Consider the following 23,640-nt stretch of genomic DNA (forward strand, 5'->3'; position numbering starts at 1 on the left):
CACCTGCTGGGAAAACGACAACAACAATGTCCCCTCACAGCCATTAAAGGCACAGAAGACCCCTTCCAGTTATTAGCCTGTAGGGCGGGGCAAGGGAACGACCACAGTTTAAGACACAGCACCACTTCAGTCACTCAGCACTCTGTGTTCTGACTGAGGGGAGTAGCACTAACGGCCACCCTTATATACACCGCGGGCGCGCATGCCCAGTAGGACAGTCTCGCGCCTGGCTTGCGCCACGCCCCCTAACGGCTAACGCTCCCTCGCTCGCGCAGCCCAAAACCGCCCTTTGCCGTTGCCTAGCAGCGCGCGAGGCTAGTCTAAGCTCCACTCTGCTCAGTTCCGTAGAACGGATGAGAGCGAGAGAGAAAGAAGGCGGAGGGGGAGAGAGAAGCCAGTCAATCAGCACCCTTCTTTACGCCTTCCCTGTCCAATCGGTAACAAAGGTAGGCGGGCTCAGAGAGAGAGAGCTGGAGCTAGAGCGAAAGAGAGAGAGAGAAAGAGAGAGGGAGAGAAATCAGCCAATCAGCACCCTTCCTCGCGCCCTCTCTGTCCAATCGGTCACAAAGGTAGGCGGGCCTTAAGGAACGAAGCTCTCAAACTCGGACAAAAGCCGGGAGACGCCAAAGCAGGAGGAAGAAGGAGAGGAGGAGCCTTTTGCCAAGAGTGGGCGTGACTAGGGGGCGGCAGTCTATATAAAGCGCGCTGCTCGAGCCCTGGGAGCCTCAGTTGCGGTTGCGAGGCGGCGGGGTCGGTTTGGAGAGAGAGAGGTTGCCTTTGGCTCGGCGGGATTTGGGGCCAGCTGTCTTCGAAGTTTAGGTTCCTGTTTTTCTTTTTCTTTCGTTCCCCCGCAAACGAGGATTACCTTTGCGTGTCTGCAGTATCGTGTGCGCGCTCTGTCTAGAACACGCGTGTCAGAAGAGTCGTGTGAACGCGTGACCCCCCTTCCTGGGGGTCAGGCGGGTGTGGGCCATGGAAGAGAAGTACCTGCCGGAGCTGATGGCCGAGAAGGACTCCCTGGACCCCTCCTTCACCCACGCCTTGAGGCTGGTCAACCAAGGTGAGCAAGCCAGGCATAAAACAACAACAACAACAAGATATTATTGTTGCTCCTTTCGAGCCCATTGCTCTGTTTTGCCTCCTCCTCTTCTCTGCTCTTGACAAGTGTTTGGAGTTTTATGTTTGAAATCCACTGAGAAAGAACTAACTTGCCTTTTTGGGAAACAAACAAACAAATGGAATGATATAAATTGAGTAATGCATTTATATATGAGAGGATGGTAACAAACCATTGGCGGTATAAGAGCAGATTTTCTATTAACTAATGATTTAGTTAAAAGAAAGAGGATACACAAATAAAAAAATATTTAGTATTTATAATGCATGAATGCATTTGGGATCAGCGTGGCTTAGTCTATCTTTAACTTATGTGTCTGTGAATATATATATATATATATATATTATTTAATTGTACCCTTTTCCTCTCCAAAATTGGGACTCAAAGCAGCTTACAGTCTAAAAATAGGTTTGCAAACCATTATTTTTGCAAATAGATCTGCTGTCCGTGTGTGTGTGTGTGTGTGTGTGTGTGTATATATATATGTGTGTGAAGGACAGGAGCAGATCTGGGTGAGAGGAGGAGTATTATCAGGCTGCCTCTCAGGCAATAGGGATGGACCACCTGGAAAAAACAATAACCCACAGCAGCCTTCTTTCCAAACCAGGGATCCTTGACAGGTTCAAAATGAAAATCCCATTTGCAAATGCAAGAGGTTCAAGGCTCAGGTGAGTGTGGTGAGAACTGGAAGCCCAAAGCATTGGGAAGAACAACCAAAGATGATCATCACACCCTTTATATTCTTATTTTCTGAATTTTCTTCTATTGTGGGGGTTGGTTTAGGAGTGGGTCGATCGATGGGGAGAGGCGAGTAGGAATTATTACTACTATTCCATTTAATGCTAACGTTTCCTGTTTAACTTTTGCAAACCAGTCTTTTAATTGGACCTTTGCAAAACTGTTGTAAGCTGCCTAGGATCCCGTTTTGGGAGAATTGAGGAGGTAGAAGTGCAATGAATAAATAAATCTCAAGGAAAGGATTGCAGTTGGAAGGGAAGGACCAGTTGCAGCAGGACAAAGCAATGCATATATTTTAGGGGTTGTGTGTTTCTAGGTAGATACGCCCTCTTTTTAAAAAATAAACATGAAACGGAAGTTGGGGTGAGGACTAAAGCCTGTGGAGTTGTGTCTTTGAAAAACAGTGCCACGCCACTTTGGAAGCAACTCCACCTTTTACTATTACTATTGTATTTGTTCATGTCCCACTTCTCCCCACCAAAAAATTGGGACACAAAGTGACTTACAAGTTAAAAGAACAATGCAATTGGGAACTGGAAAGGGGACCTTGCTTCTGAGTAAATCTCCACAGGGTTGATATTCACTCTTTATGACTATGCTTGCATTAGTTTATTTTTAAAAATGTTTTAAGTAGTCCTCCAGGATGATTCTAGTGCTTTGTGTGCCTTCGGGCTACCTTCCAACATCCCTGTAAGGTAGGTCAGTACTCAAGGTAGGTCAGTGTCTTTCCCCACCTGACTGCCTTTTGCGTCTCAAGAGTTGGTGGCAGGTATGACAATCATTGAGTTTGTGGTCCCTCCTTGCACCCATGGTGTCCCTTGGCACTAAGTGCCTGGTGCTTGTAAGGTTAGGCACAGCTATGGGGTCAGTCTTATCAGTGGGATTTGCTGTGCAAGTGAGTTTGAGCCTCCCATGTCCAGGGCAGTGTCCGTCTGCCTGCCCTTCATTGAGGACAAAAGGAAAGAAGAAGGTGTTTTTATGTCTGACTTTGAGGATGCATCTTGTAGGTAAACAGCATGCTGTGTTTTCTTTGTTAACCTCCAGAGGCGAAAGCAGGGTGTGCGCTGGCTATTCCACTCAAAGCAGATTGTGTCAAAAGAAAGCCTCTTGAGGAATTCCTTTGCTCTTTTAACATGTATGTGAAAGATAATGGGATGTGTGGTTTTTCCTTTTGGTGGGAAGAAGAGATCAATTCTTAAACCACCCAGACAGAGCATTTCATGATAGCTGAAAGGTGTTGAGGATTATTTGGATGGGGAGCAATTCCATACACCTTGTTCATTTATCTACACTTACTAGTGGGCAGGCTCATTGTGGTGCTGGGCTAGTAAGAACACAGTGCAGATTGGATAGGGGGAATGGTTTCATTAAGTATTAAAGAGGGGGATCTTCAGAAAAGGAGGCCAAGTAAGAGGGGACTTGTAGTAGAGCAACACACCATCCTGTTTACATGTATATTTCCAGAAGTACAAGGATGTGGCCTCATATATATCCCAGTATGGTGTATAGAGCCAGCATGTTGTAGTTGTCTGTGTGTTCGACTGTGACTCTGGAGATCGGGGTTTCATTCATAATAAGCCACTTTCAAGTCACACTCTTTCAGTCTCAGAGGATGGTAACGGCAAACCCCCTCTGAAGAAACTTGCCAAGAAAATCCTATGATAGGTTCGCCATAAATGAAAAATGATTTGGAGACACACAGCAATTACATGGTGTTGACACTGACTGGCAAGATCTCAGAAGAGTTTCAGAGGGTGAACTGCACATCTTTTTATTTGTGAAGTGTGTGTCCAACTGATGATTTATCCTGGTTGTGAGCTGGGTGTGCTTCAGGAAAAAGTTCTACCTTGACAGAAAGACAAGGTGAGCAATAGACCATGGAAACATCCAGGGGTTGCAGTGTTGGCCATGTAGCAAAGTATAATAACATCCAAAATCCACAAAACAGTGATATCTTTATTGAGACATAGACCACAGAAAGTATTCTAGGAGGCGGAATCTCTGTGCAGTTACATAAATCTCTAGGGTAGGGGGATGCCCTTGATAAATAGATGGAGGGGATGGATGCTTGCATAAATGGGGCAGGGAAAAAGAAAGTTGATCTATTTGGTGAAGCGAGGAGAACAAAGTGTGCTGTGTAAACTACTAGAATCTGCATGTTAGATTCTCCTGCTGCCAAATCAAGTTTATCCTGGAAGCCTACAGAGAATTAGGACTGGGGATCATTGCTAACAAGGCGACAGCCCTGTAAGAAAAACAAGTTGATGTGTTGATCTCTATGAAGAGTAAAGTGAATATCCAGCACAATAGATGAGACAGAGAGATCCTTCTTACTTGTCCTCTGGGAGAGTTTTTTCTGTCATTTCACAGAGTCTTGGCATCTTAGATCCGGAGGTGCAGCGGCTGTCAGCTAGCAAACGGAGCACACCTTGGTGGATGGATAAGTGGGGTTGGGAGGTAGAGAGGAGAAAACTCATGACCTAGCATGGAAACAACCATGAAGATGCAGCTGGTGTTGTCATCTTGGTATCTGTTGTCATCTTGGTGTCCCTGGAAATCTGATATGTGTTTGTGTTGTGGCTAGGAAGAGTAAAGGGGCCAGGGACCCATATTCTTCCTCTCTTTGGTAGCTTCAGCAGGTGCTTTTGTTTTGCTTGCTTTTGATCTTGCCTCTGGTTGAAGACCTTTGGTTTGCTGGATTGCTGAGTTGTTGGGTATGCCTAAGGTTGCCGAGAGAGATTGATAATGATATTTTAGTGTACTGTATTAGCATATTATTTTAGTATTTTATAGTCTTGCATTTTATCGTCTGTTTTTGATTATATATGTGTGATGTTTTGCCCTTTGGTGGAAAGGGTGTTATAAATAAACCTTATTATTATTCCGCAAAGGAACCTTGTAGCACCATTGAGACTAACTGAAAGAAAGAAGTTACCAGCTTCTTTCATTTAGTCTCAAAGGTGCTGCAAGATCCCTTTGCATATTGATTTTCCTGGCTAATATCTTTGTATTATTATCATTACTCTGCCTACATAATTTCATGGTGAAGATCAAGTGATGGATGTTCTTATTATTTCTATGTTCTGGCCAGTGACATGGTGAGAAAGTGGATGGGATGCTATAGTATTTCATTCCCAGAGGGACTGGTGTTGGGAAGGCACACCTGCTGCCCCAGAGCTATCTAAAATACATTTTCTTAGATGGAAGCAATAATTTCAGAAGAGAAAATATTGGGGAACATTAAAACCCTAAATCTGATTCTTCTGCCCCCTCCCCCTTGATGTAACTTTAACTGTCCCACCTCAGTTTTTGTATGCTTTCTATATCTTGCATCTGTAAGAATCTTCAGGCCAGCAGCTGTAGAGAAAGTCATGTTCTGCTCATCATGGTAGAGGAAGGATTTAAAAAGTGTGTAGAACTGAATTGCTTGATACTGTTTATTTCCAACATATCTGCTGAATTAATCTAACTTGTTCTGGGAGGAGAGGTGGGTCAGCTTTAAACTTCCAATTTTTATTTTTTCTGGGTCAGAAGTATTTGTTTTTAATTTTAAGCTTGTAAAGGTCTTCACTTTCCTAAATACACCAAAATCCCATTGCATATTTTTTGGTTAGTCTGCAAATCTGACTGCTTTTTGTGACCTTGAAGCTTCATGTTATTTCCTGGCAGCATGTGCATGAGAAAAGTATGATGAGTGTCTGATCACCTGCTGGGTTGTAGAGTGATTAGCTAGGAAGAAGAATGGCAGATGGATCTGGTAGTAAATAACAGGCAACCAAACACCTGCTGGAATTTGAAGCAATGCTTGTTTGTTGCTAGAATGTCTGTATCAAATTGTTCCAGCAAACTGTTAACAGTTAATACGCCATTTGCAATTTCTGCTTCAAGAAAAGTCTGAGGTTTTCCATGAGCCACCACCACTGAGGATTTCACTAATCCTCCTCTTCCTCCAAATGTAAGGATTGCCTCCTTTCCCTCTGTGTAGCCATCAACTGTGGGGACCTCCTAGATGCCCTCTCGATTCCTGTGAGAGACGTAATTCCTCTTTACATCCCCACAGACACCACCCTGTGATAACTGCTGTCACCACAAATTATGCAGGCATGGTCTCTATGAACTCGAGCTTTCCAATACGTTGTATTCTCAGAGGCTCAAATGTATATTACAAAAGAAATTATTTGTTAAACAGAAATTGAACATAACATCACAGATCGTTCAATATATAGAAACCCTGATGGATGCTAATTCCAGAACACATTTCTCACTCTCACACTTATATCCTCACTGTTACTCTTTTCTATCTCTGACAAACTACTCAAACTCCTAACGCCCTCACTAATTCCTAATCTTGCCGCCATCATCCCTGATCAGATCCCCTCAGACATTCCACCAGTCACTCACAACATTCATATTCTCATCCTCTCCTGCCAGATCCCTGCTTTATTATATCTACTGTACATTGCATACATTTACATAATTGAATTAATAATTGCAAACAACAACCCCCTCAAAAGTCCACAACATCAGATTCCAAGGACATTTCATAATTACAATTGTAATGTAGAAAGTCTTCAGTAACTGAGAGTAGTTGTTGAGCACAAGAGATCTTACAGCCTTGCTCAACAGAATTTGCATGGAAGTAAGACCCAGTAGATTCAAAAGGAATTGCTTGTTAATAGGCTGAAGATTGTAACACTCTAGTTCGGGCTGCCTCCTGCTAAAAACATTTGAGTATTAATGGGTAATGGTAATTTATTCTGATGGCTCACAAAACTGAACATTTGCATTTTTTCCTGACACTTCTGAGTAGGAACTGTCAAATGTTCCCCGAAGAGCATTGCCTTTCCAGTGACAAGTGTGTGCGTGCGGGAGATCGATCTGTCTAGGCGATGCTTGTGGTAGACAACCAGTTATTTTAAGACCTGTAATCTTTGGCTAATACTTGGATACAGTTTGGAAAAGTAGACCATGACTAATGTTTGATGTTTGGAGATTTGCCATTGAATGCTAGGTGCTGTGAATAACAGTGGGGAAGTATTAGTGTCATCTTTCTTGGTTTGTCTACTACTTCATGGAACATCTGGCTGTGCAGTTCTGCACTGTTTTTTTTAAACAAAACCTAGTCATCTACTAGGCTTTGTGTTAGAATGATGCTAGTCAGCTCAATTGTGAGTTGGTTTATTAATCCATAATACTTCTATTATACTTGAATAAAACTTCACAACCAAAGAAACTTAATGTGTAAAACAATTAGAAATGCAGGTGATTCAACTCTAGCTGTTCTGCAATTTTAACAGGTATTTTCTTGTGAGAGTCAGTAGTTTGCAGCCCTGACTCAACAGATGTAAATTTCTACTTAAGACCCACAGAGTTCCTTTGGGCTTAGCTACTAGGGAAGACTGCAGTTTTTGTTCTGTGGCAATGTGACCTCTGTTTAAATAAGATTTCAGTAACATTTAGTGGGTGTAGTCATTTGAGTGTTGATGGCAAATCTGAATTCCCACTGAGCCATGGGAATCCTTTGGGTGACCTTGGGCAAATCACATGTTTCTCAGCCTTAAGATGAATGCAATGGCAAACTTCAGCTGAAGAAATGTTGCAAAAAACAAACAAAAACCTAGTACAGTGATGGCAAACCTCTTCGGGACCGCGTGTCCCAACTAAGTGTTTTTCCGGCACCGGATGTTACCTACAAGAATTCACCCTAGATAATGAGAGCACTGAAATAGTCAGTTCCCATACCTTGGATCAAATATTGTTCAGAACGGTGACTGCAGTCAAGAAATCAGAAGATTAGGATTGGGAAGGGCAGCTATTACAGAACTGGACAAGATCCTAAAGTGCAAAGATATAACTGGACTCTAAAGTGATGGTTCAAGCCACAACTTGTACAACATCTGGAAGTCACAATATTCCCCATCACCATGTATTGCTGTGTGAGCTGAGCAGGGAAGTAAGTTGATGGAAAGAAAATCCAGTCATATGAGATGTGGTGCTGGAGAAGACTGCTGAGGACAGCCAGAAGTACAAACAAACAGGTCCTTGAACAGATAAACCCAGAAATCTCCCTGGAATCCAAGATGACCACATTGAAAATGTTGTACAGTACTTTGGCCACATCATGAGAAGGTATGAATCATTAGAAAAGACAATGATGCTAGGAAAGATAGAGGGCAGGAGAAAGAGAGGAAGATCATGTGCCATATGGATGAACTTAATTGGGAAGGCATGGGCCTGCAGGATCAGAGTAGAGAGGATGAGGACATGGGATCTTGGAGATGTCTCATCCACGGTATATCCGTGAGATGAAGTCAACTCGAGAGCAGTTAACAAGAACAACTACAAAGCAACAATAGCAATGAAATCTACAGTTTGTTGCTTCAGGATGGATCATTTTACATAACAGTTCAAACAGATCAGCAAATGCTACAAGAAAGAGAAGATTTCCATAACAACATAGATTTTGGCCATCACAGTGAAATGGCACCAACATGTGCAGAGGCATGATATTTGGGACAGACAGTGGGAAGAGGTCCTGTGTGCTTTCCACAATGGCATCTTCTAGTTCCCTGCTATAAAGGGAGTGGTTTGAATAGATGGTTTGGAGTGAGATCAAAGATAACTCTTTTAATTTGTTATACCATGCTGGTGGATTAGTAGAAAATATGAAGAAAAAAACAAGTTTAAGGTTGTATAAAAGACATAGTTGTGTATATGACAGTTTAAAGTTAGTCATACCTCAACACTGAATTAACATACTACTATGCCCAGTGTAGGCCATTGTGGCTTTCTGCTGGCATATAAGCTAAGTCAAAGTAGATATTGGAAGTACTGTACTAGGAAATTAAGGACAGGGTGTTAAAGGTGTTGTGCAGTTTGCCAATTTTAATCACTTGCTTTTAATGGCTCTGTTTTAAAGTGTTTGAATTGTATGAATTGTGTGATTTTTTTAGTTGCATTTTAACAACTTTTGATGTTTTTTTTACTTCTCTGTAAGCTGTATTTGTTTAAACTTTTGTAAGGTGGCTATTATGGGGAGGAGGCAGGATATAGCTGAATTAATAATGTGAATGTTAGATTTGCACTAGAAAACCTAATTAAGTTACCTGCTGGGAAGGGGTTATTAATAAAAATCCAAATGGTTGTTTGACACAGGCATGAACACTGATGTATAAGCTACTGGTGAAGGGGCATATGTATATGAATCTCAGTTACTAATCTCAGAATGAAGCTCTTAATGTCTTCATCGTGGCATGGAGAATGTGGAGAGCTTTGTAATATTGGACTTAATGCATCTGTCTAGGCATCTGCAAGAGCAATTTTGTGGTGATGAATCACTAAGAATTTCACCTAGATGTACTGAGACAAAGCAGTATAGCCACAAACGCACTGCCTCAATTAAAAGGCAGGCTTATGTAACCTTTGAAACTGCCTGCCTGTGAGCTGACCCTTAGTGAATCTTTCAGATTTAAGAGTGTGAAGCGGCTGCTGGGTGAACAGAAATGACAAGCAAGCCGGGTGTATGAGCTTCTGCAAGAAAGAGGATGAGATCTTGTTAAATTCTACAGCAGTGCCAAATGCTTATTTGGTCTGTACACTCTTGGTTTGCATAGTTTATACATATTGAGATACTGGGATTTGAGGGTTTACCTCTTCCATACAGAGTTTGTATATTCCCCCTTAACTTTGCAGCTTGACTTCATTTGGATCTAGTACAGTTCATATTTCCTCAAGTGATGATCCCAACTACAACTGCATTTTATGAGCTCTATATCAAATCACTTCATGGTGGCTTAGTAAATTTTTGTATTTCCGTCATTGCAGTGTGGTCTACATTGGCATGCCCTGGCATTAGACATGTAGAACTTACTTTTTTCTCTAGAGATTCATCAACAACAATAACAAAAAGGATTAAATTAGAGTCATAGCTGTGGGGCTTGGCAACTACTTTGCCATCTGTGAAGTATGAACTATGATCTGTTACTTGAATTATGTATGTTGGAAATGCTAAGTCTAATTTGGTGGAAATAGTAGGGTGTAGTGACTTGGATATTGGGTAAGGGACCAGGGAGACCTGGGTTTGAATTAGCTGCTCAGGTATAGAAACCCACTGACTGATCTTGGGTAAATCAAACTCTGTCAGCCTCAGAGGAAGGCGGTTGAAAATCTTGCCAAGCAAACCTCTGGAAATCTTGCCAAGGAATCCCTGTGATAGTGCTTCTGTAAGTTGAAGTTTCAATTGAAGGCACATAACAAAAGTCTTAAGACACAGGGCTAAGCTGAAGTATTGAGACACTTGGTGTCAAATACCTGCTGCTCTACTGCAGACAGGCCAGCTTCTGCTGGCTGACGGTGAACTATCTTCTGCCCACTCCTACTCTTAAGCTGCTCCTTGAATCTGCCTGAATTGTAGCTGTAGGGAATACATTACTAGTGCTGGTAAGGCTGCACTAGTTTTCTTGTTGACTTAGGTACAATTTCAAGATGCTCTGAGCTTTCAAACACTGAGTGGCTTGGGCACTCTGTTTTAGTGAATTCTTGTTACATATTTTCATCACTGGAGGCTAGATTGAGTGTTACAAATTTTTTCTTTGTGACTTGATTAGAACTAACTCTATACAGAAGCTGAACAGGTGTTCTCTCTTCTTTCAAAAAACCTAAAATGAAAATAAGCAAAACACATCCAATGAAATGATCATTATCTAGGTCTAGCAGAATAGTAAACGAAACATGTTAACTTTTCTGATAATTGTCTCGGTCTACAAAAATGGTTTGCTCCATGGTAGAGCATGTGGCTGTAACTGGGAATGGGCAAATTATTTCATGTCAATCATCCAGTGATCCAAATTAGTCTGTACAGTGGTACCCCGGGATACGAATGCGCCGCCTTACGAAATTTCCGGGTTACGAAAAAAATCCATTTAAAAACATTGTTCCGGGTTACGAAGGTTATTTCGGGTTACGAAGAAAAATTTGGTGCTTTTCGGCGCGATTTCACACGGAATCGCGGCTTTCGCTATTAGCGCCTATGGGCTTTTCGGCTAGCGAAAGTTTCCGGGTTACGAAAGCGGCGGCGGAACGAATTAATTTCGTAACCCGGGGTACCACTGTAGTCTTTCTTTTTTTAAAAAAATTGCATTCAGGTTTAGGTGTAATTAACCTGTTTTCTTTCAAAATAGGTCTCATTTGAGCACTGAATTGTGAAAACATCTGCAAACGTAGTACAGAAGTTGGCTTGAGTTCTGGTCTGCACATTGATCTTGGAGGTGCAGTCAAAATCCATTTAGACAGGAATTTGAATTGAGCCCCCTCAAGAATTTATAGTCTACCTGTAGCAAGTAACCAGGCCAGTCCATAGCATCTCAAGGTACCTCTGAGTATCCGGTGAAGAAAGAGATCTCTGTTCCTGAGAAACTGGTACAGTGGAACTAGGTTAGCTGGATAATTAATATAGCTTGATAAAAAGTAGCCTGCCTGTTGTTCTTTACAGTTGTTATGCATTATAACTTTGCATGATCCGTTTTGAGTCCTTAAAAATGACTTGAAAGTTGCAAAAGTTCCTTTTCTAACATTCCAGAAGTATTACATTCAAAATAATAGATATTTATGCTGTATTTGGAAGATGATTTGTGATAACTCACTAGTGTCTAACTTGTACTGGCACTGGTAGAATTAGACAAAAAATAAATAAATCACTGTACTGCATGGTTAAATTGAATAGATGGCACCAGCAATTTGATATGCCTGGTTCCTGGGAAGATTACCTAATGCTAATTTGATTGTTAGATGCTCTGAATTTTTTCCTGATTCAGTTTGTGTTAGCCCAAGAGCTTACACCATGCAAAGTTGAACAGCTGTGTTGTATAGATGCCAAAACGCATTTCCTTAATCAACTCCTTTGATGATGTTGTTGTGTGACTTCAAGTCATTTCTGACGTATGGCAACCCTAAGGTGCTTTTCTGGCAGAATTTGTTCAGAGAGAGTTTACCTTTGCCTTCCTTTGAGCCTGAGAGAATATGATTTGCCTAAGTTCACCCGGTGAGTTTCCATGGATGAGTGGGTATTAAAATCCTTGTCTTTCAGTGCCCTAGTCCAACACTCAAACCACTACACTACACTGGCTCACCCACTTGACACCATGGGACTTCAATTTTGCTTCCCTACAGTTCAGTTATATTCCTTGTGTGCTGCTTATAGGGCCTGTGAAATACTTTGTTTTGAAATTGGGATAAAATGCATGGAGTTCAAGTTTTCTTAAATATTGATGAATGCTTGAAATAGATTTTGTAAACAGTTCTTTGGAAAATGAAAATGGTCTTTCAGGTTAGCTTTGTTTATTAATCCCCATAGGCTGTCAAGAGAAATTAAACAATTTTGCATGGTAAGATTTAATCTGATCTAATTTTTGTTAGCACTTGTCAGTGAAACCAGTCTTTACCTATCTCATAGGTTAGGCATCAGAACTAACTTTATTATAATTCTAAGACCGTAATCTTTGAGACCTGTATAGGTAATATTAGCTACGTAAACATCAGGTGGTACTGGGAAGAGAGAGGTGGATTTTTAATTTAATTTAATTTTTTATTTTTTGGGTTTAGCCTAGTATAGTGTTCCAGGTTCTCTGTTCAGTGCCATCTGGTATCCACATAGACTTTCTGGGTAGTTCAGCTGTGAGGTAATGATTGGAAATCCTCTACTTTTCATTCTAATGCAAAAGTTGTGGGCAGGCACAATGAAGCTACTTCACTGTGCTTATATATGGGACTGTAAGCTTATGGTTCTAGTCCACATGGCCATAGAAAACCTGTAAAAATAGCCAGCATTTCTGCCAGTAGGAAAGCCTTTGACATGGTAAGGCTTTTCTGTTGGGAGTACATAAAAGCAAATGAAATAATAGGTTGTGAAAAGACTAGAGCCTTTGCTGAGAGAGAAACTGAAAGCAACAAAAACACAGATCAGAAGGAATAAGCATTTCTGCTGTACTTTTTACATTTTATTATTTTTATTAAAAGCTTTTAACTGTTTTTCTTTAGGGCTTAAGCACTCAAGATGCTCTGACCATTATTGGATCAAAGGAGTTGCATCTGGAGGCATGAAGGTCCCTTGACTTGATTTACCTTTCAATTAGACTAATAGAAACTCAGAACATCATCATAAACACAGTTTAAAATACGAAACGAAGTTGATCAAGCTGGCAATATTAAACTTCTTTGTAAAAATCACAGGTTAAACTAGTAGCCATTCTTTAAAAACTCCACATCAATGTTGGCAGTTAGGAAGATTAGAATAGAAAAAGTCTTATGATTTGTGCAAAAGCAATGTGAGAAGATACACTTCCCACTATGATGAAGAGCTTTTATGACGATAAACTGAGAATATTGCAGCAGGTGTTTGTGAACACCAAAAATGTGTAGGGTGATGTGGACTTGGTGACTTTTTCTCAAGTGTTTCTCTTGGTGGCCTTCTTCATTCTGCAACTTCAATTGGAAACTACTTATATATGTGCTTAGAATAGTTTTGTAGGACTATCCTATGGGTAACTGAATTTAAATCATCATTTAAAACAGTTTACTTCACTGAACTGTTTAAATCAGATTTACTTCCCTGTAAAGCATGTGTTACCTCAACTAGAAAATACTTGAACTGGTTGTCATAACAATTACAATATATTGGCATTAGTTAGTTTGTTTATACTGAAGAAAAGAACCCCCAAATTCTAGCAGTCACAAGACCCATGCACCTTTCTGTGTTAAATATATTTGCTTCCATAACAAATATTTGTATAATAGTTTTTTTGCTAGTTCTCTACAAACATGCATGAAATGCATCAAAATAACTTGGCTGAAAATAAGGGCCACAATCATTGTTACCAGTACCAAGCGACTTGTTTGGAATTCTCCAAATTGAATTAGTGGGCAAGCAGTATGTTTCTTCATAAATTGGAAAGTAAAAATGTCCATGCTGGCAATCTGATAGATATTTTGTTTTGTGCCTTCAAGCCATTTTTTATTTAAGGCAACCCAAAGATGAACCTATCCTGGGGTTTTCTTGGAAAGATTTCTTCCAAAGAGGTTTGCCATTGCCTGAGGCTGAGAGCATGCAGCTTGCCCAAGGTCACTCAGTGGGTTCCATGGCGCCAGTTGGGGAATTGAACCCTGGTTCCCAGAGTCATAGTCCAACATTCAAACCACTATGGCATGCAGGCTCTCTTATGCATATTTGTAATTAATGATAGTTACCTAATGGCGGTTCTTAAAAGCTGAATATTTAGCTGTGATTTCAGCCTCAAGCATTCTGTGTCCGTACAAGAGCAATCATGTTTGTATTGAAACTTCATTTTAAATCCTGTAACTAGTTTAAGAGTGGCATCTTAATTGGGTTACTTTTTAAAAAAGTAATATACTTGTTCTTTGTTATACACTGGTTGACATTAGACAACTGTAAATTGTTTGACTTTTGTCCATCTGGCAGCTCATGAGCTGAAACAGATTTGATTTTCCTTCCTGGACAAGTTAGGCTTTGCTGGTTCTACTCTAGAACACCTTGTGATAAGGATAAGGTTGCCAGAGGAGCAAAGTTGTTCATTAACTCCCTCAAATCCCTCCATAACCTGGAATCCCAGTGTCCTTCAGAAGAAGGGAAAGGAGCCCATCAGTGGACTGCTGAAAGAGTTAGTAGTTCTGGTTGTGTTGCGGGAGCATTACAACCATTGCTGGAGCGTTGTTGGAGCATTACAACCGTTGTAACTGGCAGGTTGACTTTTGGTTAAATGTCTGTGTTTAGTTGAGTTGTTTTTATTTTTATTTTAATAGAACTTCTCCCAAAGATAACCATGTTCTCCAACCTGCTCTGGAATAATCTTCTCTATCCTGCTAGACCTCTTTGTATCAGGCAGTAAACATGGTGACCCCTTTGAGCGTAACGTAAGAGCAGACCGCTGTGCCTTTGTAAATAATCTGCTCATGCAAGTGCATGAGGAAATGAACAGTCTGATGTTACTAAATTTGTTCATGGCATGAGTATCCTTCATGGGTCAGCACTTATCCTCAGTGCACTCTTAAAAAACAACAACCTCCTTTATCTGAGTTTGTCCATTTCTAGGGAAGTGAAGATGCTGGAATTTTTTAAATACAAAAAGAAACTGAAGAGGTGAGAGCTATCTGTGCTTCCTGATGGGGACCATGTTGTGGTATATAGTGGGCTCAAGCTTTTCATTAAAGATAGTTCCTAAATCAAGGTATCTTACAAAGGTGAGTTAAATTCAAGCTTTTGTCTGTAGGATTCCTGCTTCTTTCAGGAGATACTGCTTGAATAGTAGAACTTCTTGATGGATCAGTTGACTAAACAGGCAGTAGCACCTCCACAAAGACTATAGAACATTTGGCTACTGTCATCACATCCTCTAGTAACAGACCCAATGCCTGTCTACACTGTATAGCTACATTACTTTAATCCTTGGTTGCTTTCATTTCAAGGATACTTGGGTAATTGTAGTTCAGGGGAGTGTACTGTTCAGAAAATTTGAAATCCGTATTGTTAGCTGCCCTCAAGTTGATCCGACTCATGGTGAGCCTGTGGATGAGACATCTCCATGCTCCTCTGTCCTTAACAGGCTACAAATCTCAAGGTTCTCTAGGACAGCACCTGGATGATAAATGATGAATACTGATAGGAGTGGAATCAGAACGAGATCATGGACAAAAAAAGAGGACAAAATAGTACTTTAGGGATTGAGATGGTGAGAACAGCTATGACATTTATGAAGATGACAATCTTTAAAAAGTCAGATGAAAGGATGAAAAAAGAACCGTCCCCAGAAAACCAGTAACACAGTAGCTATGGAGTGTTCAGTGAAAATAAATTGTTGTGGTATCCCATCCAGAGGGGCTCAACTGCTGCCTGTTGTATCTTTTCATGTCAAGCAAAAGCCTGCTTTTATATTCCCAGGCATTCCAGAAATTACTGTTATGCTTTCAGATCTTTCTTTATGCTTCTAGATATTTAGATCACACCATCAGAACTTTCTCCTTAAACTGCTAGTTCTACCTTTGGCTTTACATGTTGTAGTTTTACTTTTACCTTGATTTTGACTTTTGCTCTGTTGTCCTTATTTCATCTTGCATGTGTATTTACCTGTAGCGCATTCAGGAATTCAGTTTCAGAGCAGTTGTTCTTTTCAGCTTAAGGAATGATCCTAATGGAATCTAACTGTTGCCTTAAACAAAATTTTAATTGGTTCCATGCATCTGTATTAGTTGGGTCTACCAATAGCAAGTTTGTCTCCAAAATGTTCAAAAACAAGATCAATAGAAAACTTGTGGGTAACAGAACAGTTGTTTGAAACAGGAGCTTTACTGCTTAGAACTGTGTAAAAATTGTTTCAGTGTCGTTCATGTCTTCCTGAGTCCTGACCCAGCACTCAGGTCACTGAATTTACTTTCAAGAGTCAGGATTTGGCCTAGCCAGGACTTCATAGTCCATATATTCTTATAAATCAAAATGTTCCTAAAATGTCATAGTCTGAAAACAAATGTGCTCTTTCAGGAACTACAGTATGTTAAGCTGTGAACTGAGGGGATTAAAGAGAATTGTGTTTTGGGAAAGGAGAGAGCGGACCTCTTCAAGTTTCTAATACCTTGGTGGTGACAATAGAAATTATGCACATAGAATACATGCTGTTCAATTCAAACATCAAGTCGATTTCTCTTTCCCTACTTTTGTGGCAGGTATTTGATCAGAGGACCAAAGAACATGTACCACCTCTCACAAATTCCATCGAGGTGTTTAGATCCTGTCTGATCTTGGAAGCTAAGCAGGGTCAGCCTTGGTTGGTATGTGGATGGGACATTACCAAAAATATTAGGTGCTGTAGGCTCTATTTCAGAGGAAGGAACTAGCAAACCACCTCTGAATATTCCTTGCTTAAGATTACACTGTGAAATTCATGGGGTTGCCATAAAACAACAGGTGACTTGAAGACGCACACACACAAACCCTCACGTATTTAACAACACTCCTGAATCCCATAAAGTGGGTCCCTGAAGCCATATAGAAATTTCCCAGAATGGTAACTAGCATTCACAGATAAGACCCTTCAGATTCATTTGGTAAGCTTAGCTGTATGTACCCAAAAATCCTGAGGCTGTTTACTTTAAAGACTTGTTCTCAGCAGAAAATAAGTCTCTAATCTTAAGCTTGTGAGTCATCTAAGCTGCCCTGCATAGGAGTCCATGAATACCTGTCCATACTTATTTCAGAATAAATGGAACTACCTTGAAATGGAGTAATGTTGGCAAAAGACAGTGTCCCATTAAGAGCTTTATGTAAAGGTAGATTAGTTAGCAGATGTTACAGGCTAAAGCTTGATAGAAACAGTAATGTGGATAGTTGCCTGTCAGATAATTTTCTAAATCTCTGTATAAGTTAATACAGAAGTACATTTCCCATGTAGGTTGCCATCTCAAGGCAAAAAACAATCCAACCCTGATAGCTGATGATGATTCACAAGTACATTCAGGGATGACAGGTATTCAAATGATGTTGATACTGTTTATGGACAATATTGCTCTGGAAAACACGTAGAGTTGTCCCTCTATTTTTGTGGGTGATCAGTTCTGCCCCCCCCCCCCCGCAAAAATGGAAATTTGCAAATATTCAAGCCCCATTGGCTTGAATGGCTTGCACATGTGCCATTTAAACTTTCCCTACTTGCCGGCCTGCAAAGGACTGAGACTGCAGTCTGTAAGTCCATGAAAATGGAGGGATGGTTGTACAGTACATCTTAGCAGCAGTAGCATCTGCTGCTTTGCACCAGTTTTCAACCTTCCTGCCAGTCTATTAACTATTCCTATATGGAGTTGTCAGTTTGGCTACTCCAACAGGTTTTCTGGGTCATCTGTGCAGTGCAAAGGGCTGGGTGTAGAGTCAGGGTCAACCAAGAGAAGGCAGGAGTTACTTGTCTTCAAAGATAGAAAGCCCTCAGTTGTATAGACAAGAGAAGGAAAAATCAGTGTTGGCATTGGTTTCTCTTAATTCACTATGCTGAAGTAATTGCTAGTGAAAGACCAAAGCTTAGCCCAAGATACCACTATACACATCAACTTCCTTAACCAGTACTAACTGACTGCATGACTTGGAAGGTGAAATGGATAATAGAGAGAAACTGGATCCCTAAAGACTATGATATGGTTGGCCTGGATAGGCAATACATATGCCTGATTCATGTGCTTGGGGAGACCTATTCTAGCCCTGTTCCTTGCAACTGGAGGAATAATAGTGTAGGAGTATTGTAATAGTAATATAGGAGTAGTCTTTGTAGTAGATTCATGAATGGCAGCTTGGAGGATTGAATCTCATGCTGGAGACCAAAATGTCTGTGGCACCCTAGTTTTGGTTTTGGTAACCTTTTCATGCAATCCATGTGCCTAAAACACAGGAATGCTGGAGTGTAAAAGGTGCTTTGGGGCTTTAAGAGCACAATGCTAACATAACAGAAGATCATAAAGGATAGCTGAATCTCACTGAGACTATGAGTCCAAATGTATTTGAGAAAGTGTCCTGTTAATAGCCAAGTTGTGACATGACCAGAACATACAGTGCTGTTAGACTGGAGAGATGCTGAGCTCTTCACTCAGCCTGCCTTTCCTGCTGTCTGCTTCAGACTGGGGGCAAAGGTATGCTGAACAGGTATATGTCACCGGAGTCAAGCTGCATGCTTACGAAAAAGTTTGGCTACCACTGTGGATATGATTTGTCGCTTCTGAAGAATTGGCTATCGTGTCATTATAACTTAAATATGGGATCTAAGTTACTGTGAGCTGTTACGAACATATTGGTTCCAATATTCTTTTGTTTTTTGTTTTTATTTTGCAGCCAGAACATAGGAAGTGAGAGGAGGAAGTTGTAACTATTTCAACAATGTGATGATGGCTCTTCTGCTGACATGCGTGGCTTATGCTGTTGAACGGGGGCAAAGGTTACTATTTTAAACTTGCCTTCTCGGGCAGCATCAAGCAGACAAAAAAACACTTTTTTTCCAGAAAAAATGAGGGGGAGGGGAGACTAAAGGCTCACTGAATACTGATATTCTTCATGAAACTACATATAGTCTCATCTCTGAGCTAGTACCATTAGTGGCTATTTCTTATTATGATGATATCTTTTATTTTTGTGAAGTCTTGAAAAGGAAGACTTGTCTTGATGGACCTTTCTGCCTCTTTGTCATTGCATTGGTTCTGTGTCTTTCCAGACATAAGTCAGATTCTTTAACAGGCTGCAGAGGATGGAGGAATTTGAAGGTGAAAAATGAGACTCAAAAGCTGTTTTGTAGAGATCTTGCTACCATGTTGCACGATGGATATGCTTGGCAGAATTCCAGACCCTGCCCTACAAATAGGAGGAATCAAATCAGAAATTAATTTCATACTTGCACAGTTTTGTGTTTATGCAAAACATGGCCTATAACTAGTTAATTGTTAAGTATTTACAATCCAAGGAACATGGCTTAAAACTAGTTAATTGTTAAATATGCCATCAACAAATCTTAGTTTGTTGTATGGTTTGTCCATTTTAAATTTAAATTTCTGACCACATGAATCTGCTGTAAGTAATACTAAATTGTGTGTGTGTTTTTTTATTCTTACTGTCATGTGGAAGAAAGGAAGGGAATAGAGGGATGTGTGAATGTAGAACGCTTTCTTTTTGCATGTAGTTCATTGTTGAGGTGGACAGAGTGCAGCCATGGGGCTGAATGTGGAGTTCGAGATGGAGATCCTGCCGCTCCCAGGACAGCCTTCCTCTGGCAAAACAAACAGACAAACACCAAGGGTCGTTGCCATTTTTGAAGCTTTCATGAGTGGCAGCCTATCGTCTAAATCAGTAATTTTGCCTCCACACAAACATACATTGTTTAATTTTTTTTTTAAAAAAAATCATCTTTCATGACTAGTAGTAGACTTTAGGAGAGCCAGCATGGCATAATGGTTTGAGTGTTGGATTACAATTCTGGATACCAGGGTTTGATTCCCAGTTAAACCATGAAACCCACTGGGTGCCTTTGGGAAAATCACATATGCTCAGCCTCAGGAGAAGACAATGACAAACCCCTTTTGAACGTATCTTGCCAAGAAAACCCCATGATAACTTCACCTTAGGGTTGTCTTAAGTTGGAAATTCCCTGAAGGTGCACAACAACAAAGTAGACTTATGGCCAGTTCTGTATCTATATAACTTTTGATGTTCTGTGGGCCCCCCAGTGCATCTCAAACTGTCCATTCCTGATAGGGTTTTGTGGGTTTTACGGGCTATCTGGCCATGTTCTAGAAGAGTTTATTCCTGATATTTCAGCAGTGTCATGCTGGTACATCAAAATAAAGTCACCATACTGTCTGGTTTTTACTTGCTTATATTTTTGTGTGTGTGTGTGGTGTTCGGTGTTCTTTGTTAATGTTCCTGTTTTTCATATGAGGGTCTGAAGATGTATGAACTCACATAGTATTTCCTCCATATTTTCCTAATAGGACTGGTTGGAGTCCTTGATATGCTTGGAGGTGTTTTTTTTTTTATCTGCCTTCATTGATGTAGGATGTATATGTAATTAAAAAGCTGACCACATTGAGTTGGAATGGATCTTGCCTTGTAAAGCATAATAAAGTGAAACTAGACGGTACTGTTTCAGTTGTATTGAAAACTAATTAGCTATTTGTGCCCTGGAAAAAATAAAGTATCAGGTTTCAGTAATAGAATTTTACCTTCCATCAGCCAAATCAGCTATCCTATGATGGATCATTTTTTAAAAAAATACAATTGAAATCTCCCAGCACTACAGTCAGCCCTTCTTATACACAGATTTTTTTTATACACGGATTCAAGCATACATGGTTTGAAAATGTTCCAAAAAAGTATACATTTCAAATATCCAACCTTGATTTTCCATTTTTTATAAGGGACACCATTTTGCTATGTCATTATATTTAATGGGACTTGAGCATACACAGATTTTGTTATCCACGGGGGATCTTGGAACCAAACCCCAGCGTATAACAAGGGTCCACTGTATAAAGATAAAGTTTGGGACATAGTATTAACAGAGAGGAGCAGGTGGTCCATTCAGAAAACACATTAGCAAATAGATGCTTCTACCTGTCAGCTTGGGCTACCTTTTGTTCACGAAGCCTACAAATATTAAAAGTATATAAAAATAATGAGGGAATGGAAGAGAATACATTGGCCAAATTCTTGCTCTTTCCTGTACCTTTGGGCTTTGAAATCCGGGTGTTGTCCTTGAGATATAAACCTATATTAAAATAAAGGAAATAATCCCTTCTAAAATGTTTTTCCAAGGAACAGGATAAAAAAACCTTTCATATTGCAAGCAGGAGGTAACAGAATATGGGGAACCTGTACAATCATAGAATCGGAAGAGACCGCATGGGCCATCCAGTCCAACCCCTTGCCATGCAGGAAACCCAAATCAAAGCATTCCTGACAGATGGCCATCTAGCCTCTGCTTAAAGACCTCCAGGGAAGGAGACTCCACTACACTCCGAGGGAGTTTGTTCCATTGTCAAGCCCACATTTTACAAGCTTGTTTGCAAGAATGTCATGGGAAACCTTGTCAAAGGCCTTACTGAAATCAAGATATACTATATCCACAGCATTCCCTTCATCTACCAAGCTGGTAATTTTATCAAAGAAAGAGATCAGATTTGTCTGGCATGACTTGTTTCTCTGAAACCCATGTTGATTTTTTGTGATTATGGCATTGCCTTCCAGATGTTCACAGATTCTCTGTTTAATGATCTGTTCTAGAATTTTTCCTGGTATTGATGTCAGACTAACTGGACGATAATTGTTGGGATCCTCTTTCTTCCCCTTTTTGAAGATGGGGACGTTTGCCCTCCTCCAGTCTGCTGGGATTTCTCCTGTTTTCGAGGAGTTTTCAAATATGATTGCCAGTGGCTCCGATATTACATTTGCCAGTTTTTTTAGTATCCTTGGATGTAGTTCATCTGGTCCTGGAGACTTAAATTCATTATTAACAAGGTATTCCTCTACTATCTCTTTACTTATTCTGTGCTGAAATTCCCCTATTCTGTCCTCTGCTCCATTATCCTCGGGTTGAGCACCCTTTGCCTTTTCTGAGAAGACTGAGGCAAAGAAGGTGTTGAGTAATTCTGCCTTTTCTCTGTCTTCTGTTAGCATTTTGCCATCTTTTCCACGCAGTGGCCCTACCATTTCCTCCTTCTTCCTTTGCTGCGGACATATCCAAAAAATCCCTTTTTATTCTTTTTAACCTCTCTAGCAAGCCTGAGTTCATTCTGCGCTTTAGCTTTTCTGACTTTACCCCTACAAATGCTTGCTATTTCTTTGAATTCCTTTTTTTGTGATTTCCCCCCTTTTCCATTTCTTATACATGTTTCGTTTCAAACTTAGCTGGGTTGAAAGTTCCTTTGTCATGCAGGGTTTGCATGAGATTTGTCCACATCTTACAGCTCTTGGGTTCTGCATTGAGTGAAGGCATTTCTTCTTAATGTAAGCTCTTCAATAAATAATCCATTGTACAAACCAGGGTTCTGGCCCTATGCAGAAGATGCTTTCAGATTTCATGGAGAATTACTCCTTTAGATCTGTATTCACATTATCTTTCATTGGAGGGATTGTACTCCTAAGTTAAAAGTGCAAGATGATTCAGGTCTTGTAGAGATAAGCCTGGTTTTCTTAGCTTAGTTTGTGCTGTGGTGTTTACTTACCAATTGCCCTCATTAACTTGCACAGCTTGTATGCCCTTCTGTTGTAGTTCTGTCTTTTTAATAAAGAGGTCACCTGTCTAACATCCCCAATCCCAGTGGACAATACAGACATTAAACATAATGACAGTGAATGTGCTGGCCTTACTTGATCAGCAAACTAAGAATATCCATGAGCAAGAGGTCAAACTTAATTAAATTGAATTGCAAGAAAGCTGTTGAACTGTTCCTAATGTACAGATGAAATTAACCTCTTTTGCACTTGGAAGCCTTGAGTAACGTTGAAGGTTGTAAAAGTTGCAATTTTATATTGTACAGGGAAGTTCTTGTTGAGTTGGTGTAGGCAGCCTGGCATTAGTGAGGTCCCAGGTGACATCATTTTCCATTTATAGAGTTTCAGGCTATTCTGGATATACTTCTTTCACAATGTCTTCTGTCTACAGTAGCAGGAAAAAGAAGGTGGGGTGGGGATTTGTTTTTCTCTCAGAAACTTAAGCTTGAGAGACATCTATCTCCATCCTATTTTGTTGCTTACCTATTTCCTGACCCTTCAAGAAGCCATGCATCTACAACTAGCTGAATGTAAACATAAATAAGTTAATAAGAACTTCAGAGAAACAGACCCCTTTATGTTGCTTGAAAGCAAAACAAGTTGGACAAGTATCTATAAATATGTAATCTTTCTGGATTTTTGAGGAGTTGAAGATAGGTATGTAGTCAGCCTGACCTCAGTAGCAGGAAAAATATAGAGGATTTAATCTGTAAGTATCTTGATGGCAATGCAATAATTAGTAGGACTCAGCATAATTTGTAATTTTTACTTTTTTTAATCAGGTCATTAGTTTAGTAGATGGTGGGAATGTTGTGGATATCGTTTATCAGGATTTCACCAAAGGATTTGATAGTCTCCCATATTTTGGTTAGCAAGCTGACGAAACATAAGATGGATCCATAATTGGTTTGACATTTGTGCTCAAAGAGTTGTCATCAGTAACTGCTTCAAATTAGAAGGAAGTCTCGAGTGAAGTGCAGCAGGT

General features: G+C 40.2%; 1 protein-coding gene across 6 annotated transcripts in view; it reads left to right on the forward strand.

The window, feature by feature from the left end:
• Positions 1–352: 352 nt before the first annotated feature.
• KHDRBS3 (KH RNA binding domain containing, signal transduction associated 3) overlaps positions 353–23,640 on the forward strand; it is a 140,092-nt gene continuing 116,804 nt past the window's right edge. For 3 of the 6 annotated variants that reach the window (XR_016280655.1, XR_016280656.1, XR_016280654.1), the window contains exon 1: positions 357–1,060. Coding sequence is in view for 3 of the 6 variants with exons in the window: in XM_089518008.1 (XP_089374134.1) it covers positions 973–1,060 (88 nt within the window). In the remaining 3 variants the exon portion in view is untranslated. Of the gene's footprint in view, positions 1,061–23,640 lie in introns of all 6 variants that reach the window. The other 3 variants (XM_089518008.1, XM_089518009.1, XM_089518007.1) reach the window with 2 other exon arrangements.

Source organism: Sceloporus occidentalis, unplaced genomic scaffold, assembly GCF_023333645.1.
Source record: "Sceloporus occidentalis isolate IW3139 unplaced genomic scaffold, rSceOcc1.0.p SCAF_3, whole genome shotgun sequence".
In the NCBI taxonomy this organism is placed as follows: Eukaryota; Metazoa; Chordata; class Lepidosauria; order Squamata; family Phrynosomatidae; genus Sceloporus; species Sceloporus occidentalis.